This window comes from Tursiops truncatus, chromosome X (genome assembly GCF_011762595.2).
Source record: "Tursiops truncatus isolate mTurTru1 chromosome X, mTurTru1.mat.Y, whole genome shotgun sequence".
Classification (NCBI taxonomy): domain Eukaryota; kingdom Metazoa; phylum Chordata; class Mammalia; order Artiodactyla; family Delphinidae; genus Tursiops; species Tursiops truncatus.
Window position 1 is genome coordinate 19,674,700 of NC_047055.1, and position 12,411 is coordinate 19,687,110.

Consider the following 12,411-nt stretch of genomic DNA (forward strand, 5'->3'; position numbering starts at 1 on the left):
GGACCCAGAATTCACGTTTCCATGTGCTCACATTTCATGTGTAGCCCTGATTTCGGGATTGCAACACGGGCTAGACAGTGGTCTGGCCGAGGAGATAGGCATCAGCCCAGACCCTCGCCCTGACCCGCGGAATGCGGCCCACAGCCCACCACCCGCAGGCAGAGCACCGCTGCCTTCGAGAATGTGTAAGGCCACGCACATGTCCGCGCCCGCCCTCCCTGGTCAGTTAGAAAAGAAACCCGGATGTTTGGGGGGCGGGGGAGAAGCTGGCGTCTACCCATGAGTCAGCGCGCGTAGTTATATACTTCTACCCTCTTCTGAGGTGCTTATTCCGCGCTGAGAGTCGCCCCAGGCTGTGGCTGTGGACGCCGCCTAATGTTTTCACGCTCCTCCCTTTCCTCCTCCTCTTTCTCCTCCTCCGAGTCCCAGTCAGGCCGACCTGCTCCGCTCGCGGTAAGTGTCCCCCGCCCCCGCCTGCGCCGCGCGGAAGCAGGCAGGGGCTCTCCCGCGAGGCTATGGCCACCGTACTCTGAGGGCAGCTGAGGTGGCCCGGCCGTGAGGACTGCAGGTCGAGGGTCTGAATGCTGGCGTGCGTTGCCAGGATGGCCCAGGGCGCGGGGGAGGGGACGGACTTGGCGGCGCGGTGGCGGGTGGGCCACCATCTTGCACCAGTCCGGCGGGGGGAGGCATCTCGGAAAGGTAGCTGCTTGGCGGCAGCGTTTGGCGGCCTGAGGGCCGGGGTCACTCGGTTGCCACTGCTGCCTCCTCACCTTCCGGGGCCTATGTGTCGGTCGGTCCCAGCCTGGTTTTGGCTTTTCTTTCTGGAGGCAACTCCCTTTGGTCTTTTGTATATATGATGCCAATGTTTGGCGAGACCCGCCCATCCCCACGGCTCTTCAGTCATGGGAATAGAGACCAGAGAGGGTTCCGAACTTTCTGGTCTCTTGGGCCCCTCCTTTCTGTCCTGATTCCCCCCCACCCAGGTTACTGGTCATTCAATGCTCACACCCTTGTTCTTGCCAAAGGGACTTCGCTCCTCCGTCATAGAAATCGTGCTCCATTCCGTTATTGTCTAGAGAAGAGCCCTGAGGAGAAACGTGGAGTTAGAGACACAGTTTTTTAACAGTGATCTTTGCAGGTTTTACTTAATGAGACGGAAAAAATTATCTCATTCTGAGGTTTTATCCTTCTCTAGACACGGAGGGAGTTCCTCTTAACTCATCCCAAGTTTTAATGCTTTTTTTAAAAAAGGAGAAATCAGAGCAGAAAATGTCAAGTGAACCAGCTTCTACAAGCACAGGAGGTCTACATCCAAGGAGTTCTCTTTGTTTGCAAAGATTTTTTAATCTGTGAACTTAAATTTTGCTTTTATTATTTTCAGGTTTGAACTGTGATTTTTAATGCCTTTTAGTGCCATTAAACATAAAATTAAAACCAAGAAGTAGAGTTTTAACTACAGAGGTCTGGTCTTAGCATTTGTGATGTGTCTTGCTTTGGGGGGTTACAGTGAAAACTCAAACTGTCTCCTTAAGCAGAAGCTTTACTAAGCCTATGAAGACACTGGGTTGCTTATAAAATTAAGGCTGTGTGCCCTTGATGTTTTAACATTTGTACAAGTCCCACTGCAGTTGTATCTTGCATTTGTATATTTCATGGCTATCACCTCTTTTGAGATGGGCTGTGGGGTGTTGATAGAACTGTTTAGAAGGTGAGGAAACAACCTCAAGGAGGAGACTTTACCGAGGTCATGTGGCTAGGAGTGATAGAACCAATTCTCGAACCTAGGTCTTCTGACTCCTCACCCAGTGCTTAATTCACTATATTGTGATCCATTTTTTATGAGAGTGAGGTGGTCAAGGAGAATAAGCATGGAGACTCACCTAAAATATATAAGTAACACTTTTCAATTCTCTTTTCCTTTATATTTAAAATATTTAAGACTTCATATCAACACAACATTGTAAATCAACTATACTTCAGTAAAATATTTTTTAAAGACTTCGTATCTTTTCAACTTTTTTAGTATTTAAATAATATTGTTATTATTTCCAAGCATGTTGAAAAGTTGAAAAAAGTTCTACGTTGAAGGGATCCAAATTTCAGCTTCTTCTCTTCAACCCCTTTTCCCCAGTTAAGTTTTCTAGTCCAATCTGATTTTTTCAGCCCAGGGTTTTACTTCTCAGCATCAGCTTTCTTAGTGGAAGAGGAGAGTAAGGGGAAAGGATATATAATTCTGTACCTCCTCTTCTATCCAATTTGTTTTCTTTATTCAAGAGGACATTTAGATCCATACCGAAATTTTTCTGTCGTTCTTGTTATACCAGTTGGACAGGGGCAATACCTAAATGAATAGCAATTTTTGTGAATAGAAAGTAACCCATAGTTTTAGTGACAGATAGGGTATTGGAAATTTATATTGAAAATGTATTTTATTTCAAAAGTGACTTTTCAAAGATCAGAAATATTTGACATATTCACTAATTAAATACGTAGCCCTGAATATTTTTTCTTCTTGCTTCAGAGAAGGACTTAAAATATATATGATTTTCAGTCAGGTTGTTTTAAATAATGACCCCAGAAGACTTGTTTTACTCAGTAATTTGTATCAAACATGTGTCTAGACTTTTGAAATTCATTCACTGCAAAGCAGTTTTCTTTTAAGGAGTGTTTTAAATAATAGTATATCAGGAAAAGTAGTCATCCCTATGTACCATCTGGGTCCAATGGACAATTTTTATTTCATCTTTTATAAGTCATTTTAGAAATAATTTACATAAGAATAAAGAAATAGTGAAACCAGTTTTATTAGGTATTTAATAAGTGTTTAGACATGGTGTACGTCTTTGTATATACTTAGAAGAACAAAAGATACATTCCAGAAGCTGATAAAAGAATCCACTTGCGCGGGCCTCTCACTGTTTTTTTTGGTTTTTTTTTTTTTTTGCGCGGGCCTCTTACTGTTGTGGCCTCTCCCGTTGCGGAGCACAGGCTCCGGACACGCAGGCCCAGCGGCCATGGCTCACGGGCCCAGCCGCTCCGTGGCATGTGGGATCTTCCCGGACCAGGCACGGACCGGGCACGAGCCTGTGTCCCCTGCATCAGCAGGTGGACTCTCAACCACTGCGCCACCAGGGAAGCCCTCCACTTGTCTTTTGTTAAGACAGATATTAAAGACATTTGCAAAAATGTAAATCATTGTCATTCTTCTTAAATTTTTTGTTTTTGAAATTGGTTATTTTAATTAAAAAATATTTATATGGACATGTAATGGGATTATTATTACTTTAAGTAAATTAATATATATTAAATTTTTTCTCAGTTTCAATTTCTAATATGGTAAGTATCAATAGATATAATCCACATAAACAGAAGGCTCATTGGGGTTCTCAATAAGTTTTAAGAATGAAGAGTGGACCTGAGCCCAAAAAAGTTTGAGAACTGCTGATCTGGTGTTCTTTATTTGTGACAGTATTTAACAGTTCTATACATGAACTAGAATTTTGTTTCTTTTTAGTGCTTATATTCATCAACTTGTATGATTTTCAGTAAAGAAGGAAAAGTTGAGCAAAATAATGCAAAGTATTGTACAGTAATTTTTCATGTGCTTCATTTAACCTTCCAGTAGTGCTGCAAGGAAGGTATTACTGTTTTCATTTTACAGATAGAAAAACTAAGTTCAAAGAGGCCAGTTAAATATCCTATAGGTTTGGCAACCAGAAAGTGGTAGACTTCAAATTCCCACTCAGTCATTCAGCCCCTATGTCCAGTATTCCCATAATTGTGCTCCATATTTTTACTTGATATTTTCCCAGTGGATCAGTTTTACTTCTCTAAAATGTGAATTAATTAAGAATATATACTCCCTGAAGTTACTTTAGGAATTAATGATTATAGAATATCTTATGAAAGGGACTTCCCTGGTGGCACAGTGGTTAAGACTCTGTGCTCCCAATGCAGGGGGCCTGGTTCGACCCCTGGTCAGGAAACTAGATCCCACCTGCATGCTGCAACTAAGAGTTCACGTGCTGCAACTAAAGAGCCCACCTGCCGCAACTAAGAGATGGTGCAACCAAATAAATAAATAATTTTTTTAAAGAATAGCTTAGGAAACTTATTAAAACATTTATTATATAGTTCGTCTTTGAAAGGCCAATTATGCATTTGTCTTTTCTCCAGGTTATATCTTTTACATATCAATTACAATAAAAACATCTTATAGATAAAATCTTTACCCTGAATATGATCTAAAAATTACTTTGCAGAAAGTAAATTTTATTAGAGGGGTGGTCCATCCCAAGAGCTAATTTTAAAATGTTTTAAAATATAGACAATCTTTGCAAAGTATTATGCTAATGAATTTTAAACCTTAGCGTCAACTAGCTATTTTCTACATATAGATGAAGTATGAAAGTCAACAGACAAAAGTTGAGAACTTAAATTAGGGGGGAAATAGTAGAGTTATTAAAAATCTGCCCAAAATGTACCTGGACTTCGTGTGTTCAGGCTTTCAAAAAAATAAATCATTTCCACAATATAAAAGCTTCTTGGACAAAGAAAAGATGATGAGTCTATATTTTCCTTCTAAATTATATGTGATTTATTCCCAAAACCTGGTTTGAGAGTTTGAATTGTTTAGGTGCCAGTGAAATTGTCTAAGAAACCAAGGTATAATCCAGTGTTTCTTGGATTTGAGTACAGTACCAATTAATTCCTATTATAAGGAAAACATTTTCACAGACACCCTCTTACTTAAAATGTTTAAATATTATTCGAGTTCTTGTACAATCATAAAACAAAATAATCAAAACTGCAAAATCAATGCCATTCGAATCAACTTTAATACATTGAATAATGTATTTTGGTGAAACAAAGTCACTACTTTTTTGAGTTTTTCATATCCATGATTCATATCTGTCTAAACAGTAGCAAGATTTTTCTGTTTAAACGTTTTCAATACCTTCATTTCTCTAGCTAACCATAAATACTGTCATTTTCCTTGCATTTAGTATAAATGCATCATTTAGATATTCCCTCCCTCTGTTCTTTTATTATTAGCCAGCAGCAGTAAAAGTGATAGTACTTGATGACAATGCAGTAGTAAATACAGACAAAAAAATGAGTACTGGTATGATCCAACAGTTCCTCTTCTGAGTATTTATCCAGAGGAAACAAAAACACTAACTCAAAAAGATATCTGCACTCCCATGTTCATTGCAGCATTATTGTAATACAATGTTATAATATTATTGTAATAGCCAAGACATGGGAGAACCTAAGTGTCCATCTTTGGATGAACAAATAAAGAAAATGTGGAATACTATTCAGCCATAAAAAAGAAGGAAATCCTGCCATTTGCGACAACATGGATGGACCTTTAGGGCATTATGCTAAGCCAGACAAAGAAAGACAAATAACATATAATCTCACTGGTATGTGGAATCTTTAAACACACACACACACACACACACACACACACACACACACACACCCCTCATAGATACAGAGAACAGATTGGTGGTTGGGGGAGGGGGGACAAAATTGGGTGAACGTGGTCAAAAGGTACAAGCTTCCAGTTGTAAGTCCTGGGGATGTAATACAGTGTGGTGACTACAGTTAATAAGACTATTGTATATTTGAAGGTTGCTAAGAGAGTAGAGCTTAAAAGTTCTCATCACAAGAAAAAAAATTGTAACTATATGTGGTGATGGATGTTAACTAGACTTACTGTGGTGATAATTTTGCATATGCACATATATCAAATCATTGTGTTGTACACCTGAAACTAATATAATGTATGTCAGTTATATCTCAGTTTTTAAAAATGTGAGTACTGAAATTATGTAACTGAGCTTCGTTTTAAGGTAGTCATTCAGATGATCCTTGGAGTATGCTTATGTTAATATTTTAGATAGCAAAACAATGTATTGTTTTAGAGCTTTCTTGTACCATCTGGAATATAAGTATTTTCCCAGAGGTCTGTTAGTTTCAAAAATGTTGGGGTAATTTGTTGGAAAGTGTATTATTAATCTTGAATTGAATGTAAGTACCAGAAACTTAACTCAAAGTAGTTGACCAGAAATGAACAATTATTCCCTCTCTTAACTGAAAAGTTCTAGTAGGTACTTTGCCTCCAAGCATGGCTTAGGTGTTTAAATGGTAGCAAAAGAACTTGAATGTCTCCGTGTCCTACCCTCTTTTTCTCTACTCCATAATCTTATGGTTTTGCTATTCTCTTTGTTGGCGTCTTTCTTAGGTAGTCTTTCTCCACATAGGGACTTCCATCACCACCAGGCTTATATCCTACCAGCTTATTATATGCTTAACAGCTTTATTGAGCTATAATTCACATAACATACAATTCACCCATTCAATGTACAATTCAGTGATTTTAGTACATTCACAGTGTTGTGCACCCATCACCACAATCAATTTTAAAACATTTTCGGACTTCCCTGGTGGTGCAGTGGCTAAGAATCTGCCTGCCAATGCAGGGGACACAGGTTCGAGCCCTGGTCCGGGAAGATCCCACATGCCACGGAGCAGCTAAGCCTGTGCACCACAGCTACTGAGCCTGTGCTCTAGAGCCCATGAGCCACAACTACTGAAAGCCCAAGCGCCTAGAGCCCGAGCTCTGCAGCAAGAGAAGCCACCGCAGTGAGAAGCCTGCACACCACAACAAAGAGTAGCCCCCACTCACCGCAACTAGAGAAAGCCCATGTGCAGCCATAAATAAATAAATAAATTTATTTTTTAAAAAAAACAAAAAAACATTTTTTTAATCACCCCATAAAGAAACCCCATACCCATTAGAAGTCACTCCTTATTTTCCCCCCAACCCTCCCAGCCCTAAGCAGCCACTACTCTATTTTCTGCCTTTATGGATATGCCATTTCTGGACATTTCCTATAAATGAAATCATACAATATGTGGTCTTTTTGACTGGTTTCTTTTATTTAGTATAATGTTCTCAAGGTCGGTCCATCCATCCATTTGGTAGTATATATCAGTACTTCATTCCTTTCTATGACAATATTATTCCATTGTATAGATATATCACATTTTGTTTCTCCATTAATCAGGCATTTGGGTTGTTTACTTTTTTTTTTTTTTTTTTTGCGGTATGCGGGCCTCTCACTGCTGTGGCCTCTCCTGTTGCAGAGCACAGGCTCTGGACGCGCAGGCTCAGCAGCCATGGCTCACGGGCCCAGCCGCTCCGCGGCATGTGGGATCTTCCCAGACCGGGGCACGAACCCGTGTCCCCTGCATCGGCAGGCGGACTCTCAACCACTGCGCCACCAGGGAAGCCCTGGGTTGTTTACTTTTTGCTATTATCAATAATACTTCTATGAACTTTCATCTACAAGTTTTTGTGTACACATACGTGTTCAATTCTCTCTTGCTAGGAGTGGAATTGCTGGGTCATATGGTAACTTTAAGTTTGCGAGGAATTGCCAAAGTGTTTTCCACAGTGTCTGCACCATTTTATACTCCTACCAGCAGTGTATGTGGGTTCCAATTTCTCCGTATCCTTGCCAGCACTTGTTATTGTTTGTCTTTTTGGTTATAACCATCCTAGTGGGTGTGAAATTGTATCTATTACTTTTTAAAATATTTTATTTTGTGGTAAAATACACATAACATACAATTTACTATTGTAACTATTTTAATCCACTAATGTTTTTTTTAATTTTTGTAGAATTAACTCTTAAAAGATAGTTGAATTTTAGATGTATAAAAGCTGAAACAAAATATATGTATGTAAATTATAATTATTTATACATGCAGTCTCCAAAAACTGAATGGGTTGTGCTGGAGGAGGTCTTTCATTAGTCAGTTACTTGGAATTAGTCAGTTACTTGTCAGTAGCTGAGGTGGAGAGTTCTTTTCCGCTTATTTTGGTGCCAACTCTGAGTTGCAGAACCTAGAGACCCTTTGGAGTTGCCCTTACAGGGATTCTAAGCTACTTCTTGCATATTTTGCTAGATATTCCATTTCTCTAACAGATGATTTAATGTCCCATGGAATTCCTTGCCTTGCCACCAAAACTGTTAGTTTTGGGGGGGCTCAACTACCTTATTGGATAGCACAGCTTTAGACTGAAGTTATGGATCTAATGGCATCTGAGAGTGTTTATGAATGTACCAACTGAGGCTCCTTGGTGGCTGCTATCAGCCTCAAAAGGTACTGCTGTAGTCATGGGCAGTGGATATGACTTGTTTATATAGACTACTCGTACATTTAGTACCAATTTAGGGTATTTGTACCAATAGATATTGTATATGATCATTTAATAAAAGGATTCTATATGAGTCTCAAATGCTGTACAGTTGTGACTTAAAAAATGTTCTATATTCTTCGTAGCAGTAGGTCCTTAATGCTGAGCAAGAATTGTTGTGTATTTATCTACTTGACATATGCATTACCTTAATTCTCGTTTAGGGACAAGCAATAACTATTCAGATAATTAAGTTCAGAGGTTTTAATTAGCCAAACCTCAGAAATAGGGGAATTTACTTAAGTACAGAATTCACTAGATTCTTGTAATAGTAATTCAAACATTTATACCAGTAAGTTCTTCTGGAGTTAAAGTCGTTTTTTTCCTTTGACCTAATTCAGTCTAAATGATTTGGAATTGGAAAAAGCAAGAAAGCTTGCTTTTGCTACTCTGAGGATTATGACAAATGTGGAAACTCGGTTAACTCTATTTATCTTAATACTTTAGAGTATTGATGTTTAAGTTTTAACTTTTTAAAATAGCTGAAATAGTTTTTTAAGCATGTTTATCTTGTATGTAAAAAAATGTGTATGTGCATGAGAATTCAGAACAGAAATTCCTGTTTTAAAGAAAGCAATTTAAATGTTTTTCTGAAAATGTTTAATGTTACAGCTTTTTAAAAAGCCCAAAGAAACGTAGACATTAGATTGTAAACTTCTGAAGGCAAGGACTATGATTTATTCATCTTAATTTTTTCCCTAGAACTGAGCACATTACATTGAGTACAGAGGCAATGAGTAATTATTTTTAATGAGTTAATCTATGATAAAGTGTATCCAACTAATTTTCTGTTCCTTTCAGTTAGCGTTGATAAGAAACAAAACCTAAAAATTTCTTTGAATGTGTTTTTTTATAATATTAATTTATTTCTGAAATGTAAAGAGCAACAGTTAAAGGTCAATGTTACTTAGCATTTCAAAATTCAGATTTACTAAGGCATGTATTACAGGTTGATTACTCATTTACAGAAGGGTGTCTTTCAAAAATTATTTGTAGTTTAATAGTTTCAGATTTCTTCAAATAATAAATGCTTATTACATTCAACATTTTATTTACAAAATTTGCATTCATTCAGGAATGAACCAATTATGGAAAGTGAGTAGCATGTGTATATCAAACTCAAAAGGTAAACTTTTTGTAGAGAAAAATATTTAATGTGTGTACATTTAATTTAATAAATCCACCCTAATAGTAAGTATCTTTATTTTATAGGGCAGAAAACTAAGAGCTACCTTGCTACCTTGTCTGGAGTCACATGGTGAGTTTCTGGAGATTGAAATTAGACCCAAGATTTCTGAATCCCAAGTATCATGTTTCAGTATATTTGGTGTTACTTAAAGTGACTCATAAAATTGATTGATGTCATGTGTTAATGCATAGGTGACTCTGCAACTTGATGGACAACGACAACCCTTTTCAACCAAAAAGTAAGTATTGCTGCTGCAAGTGATACTAGTGTACTTGGGTCTTGTACTGATAACCTTACTTCATGAGGAAAGGTGAGAGAGACAGAGGTGGGCACGTTAAAAAAACACACAAAAACACTTAAATTTATTAAAGTAATACCATAGTATAAAAGAAATACATACAATAAAAATGTCAGTAAAGTAGAAATGAAGTGTTTCTTCCTCATTTCCAGAGATAACTACTATTATTGGGTTGGTATACATAATCACAGACTTTTTTCTATGCATAGACAAAAAATAAATTATTTCTAAATAAGATCATACTATATATGCTATTATGTGCCCTTACAATTTTTTACTCAACCATCTATCTTGAATATATTGACAGTGTCGGTACCCAGTTAAAAAGAATGAGGAAGACCTATGTATCAACATGGCATTAGGACCATGGTATTAACGTAGATATAAATTTCTTTATTATCAGTATACATGGGTCTCTCATTTTTTTTAATTTGGCATTGCCTGACTTTGCCTAGTTCCTTAGCCCTTAGATTACCATATGTTAAGTGCATACTGCATATCCAGTAGACTACTGTGTGTAAAAGGAAATGTAAAGGAAGAAGAAAATATGTTCTTTACTCTCAAGGAGCTTACTTTGGAGTTAGACATGCACAGTTAAGACACATTAAGAAATAGCAGTTTGAGATTATATATAGTATATTCTGAGTTGCCTGGCATAGGCTGTCAGTGTAGTAAAAGGTGGAAGAAAAACAGGGTCTAATAGTTTATCGAGGAGTTACAATTGAACCAAGAGTTGGGAAGGAGTAGGGAATTAATATTTTGTTGAGTATTGCTTGAAGTTAGATACTTATATAGCTTTTCCCTAAATCTACATTACCACTTCTATTAGGTAGATATTACACCCATATTTTAGGTGAGGAAACAGATTCAAGTAATTTCTCCAGAGTTACATTAGAAATGGTGCAATGAAGATTTGAGCTATTCAATTTGATGTCAAGTCCATGCTCTTTCTACTATACTTGAATAATATGGACAGTATAAGGTAAGGAGGAAGGGTATTTTAGATGGAAAAAACAGTACAAATGAGGGCTCTGAGGGACACAATATGCAAATGCTAAACTATGAATTACACTCTTAATTATTTCACTTAGAGCATTCTGTATATATTTTTTTAAGTAAGGTTTAGAAAAGAGATAGGTTCTTAAAATTGGTTACATTTGGGAGGGTGGAAGATTTTTTTATTTTCTTTTATGGTAGGTGAACTACTAAGCATTAAACAACACTATGCTAAGAAATTATTTGTATAGAAGGGGAAACTACATTTTAAAAATTTGTTAGAAAATAGCACCAATTTATTAACGTGTTTCTTTTGTATGCCATCCCCAAATCATTATATTCACATAGTACCTTTTAATTTTGAGTCAAAAGTAGAAATGACATTGTTTTAATCTAGTAAAATTACCTTTAGAAATTATTTAATTTAAAAGATAAATTTTAGATATCATTGTCTAATAAAAAAAGGATATCATTGTCTAAGCCAGAACTCTAGAGCTATTATTTTGTTTTTTTATTTTTTCAAAGTTGTTACCCCATCCACATCTTACTCCATATATCTAGTGCCACTTATATCCATCTTCATTGCTATTATTTTAATTTGGGTGCATTTTTAAAAATAATACATAGTTTAAAAAAGACAATCAGAAATTTATAGGTTGCATACCCACAGATTCTTGAAAAGTAAGAGAGCAAGCAAGAGAGAGGTGTGCGTGTGTTTTGGGCCTACGTACTCCCTATTTTTTCAAGGCATCCACTTTGAATAGTTTAGCTGTTTTTCTAATAATTAGTTACATATTTCTAAATTTTTGAAATATGTACTGCTGTCTCTTGAATCATCAGTTTTTGCCATTATCTAATGATTTTTCCATTAAGAAATAGGAGGATTTTAGTTTTCGTACACTTAACCACCACCCCCAAGCACCTCCCAATGTAGTTATATCTCAATTTTTGGTTAAATCATATTTGATGTTTTTATTGTGATGACTATAACAAATATTGTTTGCTGATGAGCATAGTATTGATACAATGGTAATAATATATTATGGATACATTTCCTTTTTCTTTTTTTTTTTATATCCAGCAATTTAAATTTTTTGGTTTTTAAAATTTGATACATTTATTAAAATTTATAACCAAGTCTTCTCACACCCTTCTGTAGCCTCTTAAGTTGATTTTCTATATGGTAAAACTTGTCAGGTAATCTAACAATTTGATTGTTAGTGTGTGTGTGTGTGTGTGTGTGTGTGTGTGTGTGTGGTCTCCTAGAGACATTCCTCCTGGGAGTAATGGTCGTCTCTACTCTGGCTGGTTGCTCTCTAGACCTGTTGAACGGCTATTGTCCTGGGACTTCCCTTTGTCTTTGTATTGTGTTGAATGTCATGTTTTCTGCATTCTGTCTTCCTCCTTAAGTCTCATATTTTGATGGGGGTCTTCCTAAGATAGAAAGGGTGAATGGGAGGTAAATTTTGTGTGATGTTGCTGGTCTTTATTCTTTTTTCTTTTTAAAGGTTGCGTTTTTATTTATTTTATTCATTATTTATTTTTGGCTGTGTTGGGTCTTTGTTGCTGTGCATGGGCTTTCTCTAGTTACGGCGAGCGGGGCTATGCTTCATTGCAGTGCGCTGGCTTCTCACTGTGGTGGCTTCTCTTATT

At 36.9% G+C, this 12,411-nt stretch overlaps 1 protein-coding gene across 1 annotated transcript in view; it reads left to right on the plus strand.

Annotated features, from left to right (window-relative positions):
- Nucleotides 1–296: 296 nt before the first annotated feature.
- The window catches only part of ZNF280C (zinc finger protein 280C), a 54,502-nt gene continuing 42,387 nt past the window's right edge, over nt 297–12,411 (plus strand). Inside the window, exons 1-3 of the mRNA XM_019949367.3 lie at nt 297–453; nt 9,488–9,533; nt 9,656–9,702. Coding sequence (XP_019804926.1) covers nt 9,672–9,702 — 31 coding nt within the window. The 5' untranslated portion in view covers nt 297–453; nt 9,488–9,533; nt 9,656–9,671. The remainder of the gene's footprint in view (nt 454–9,487; nt 9,534–9,655; nt 9,703–12,411) is intronic.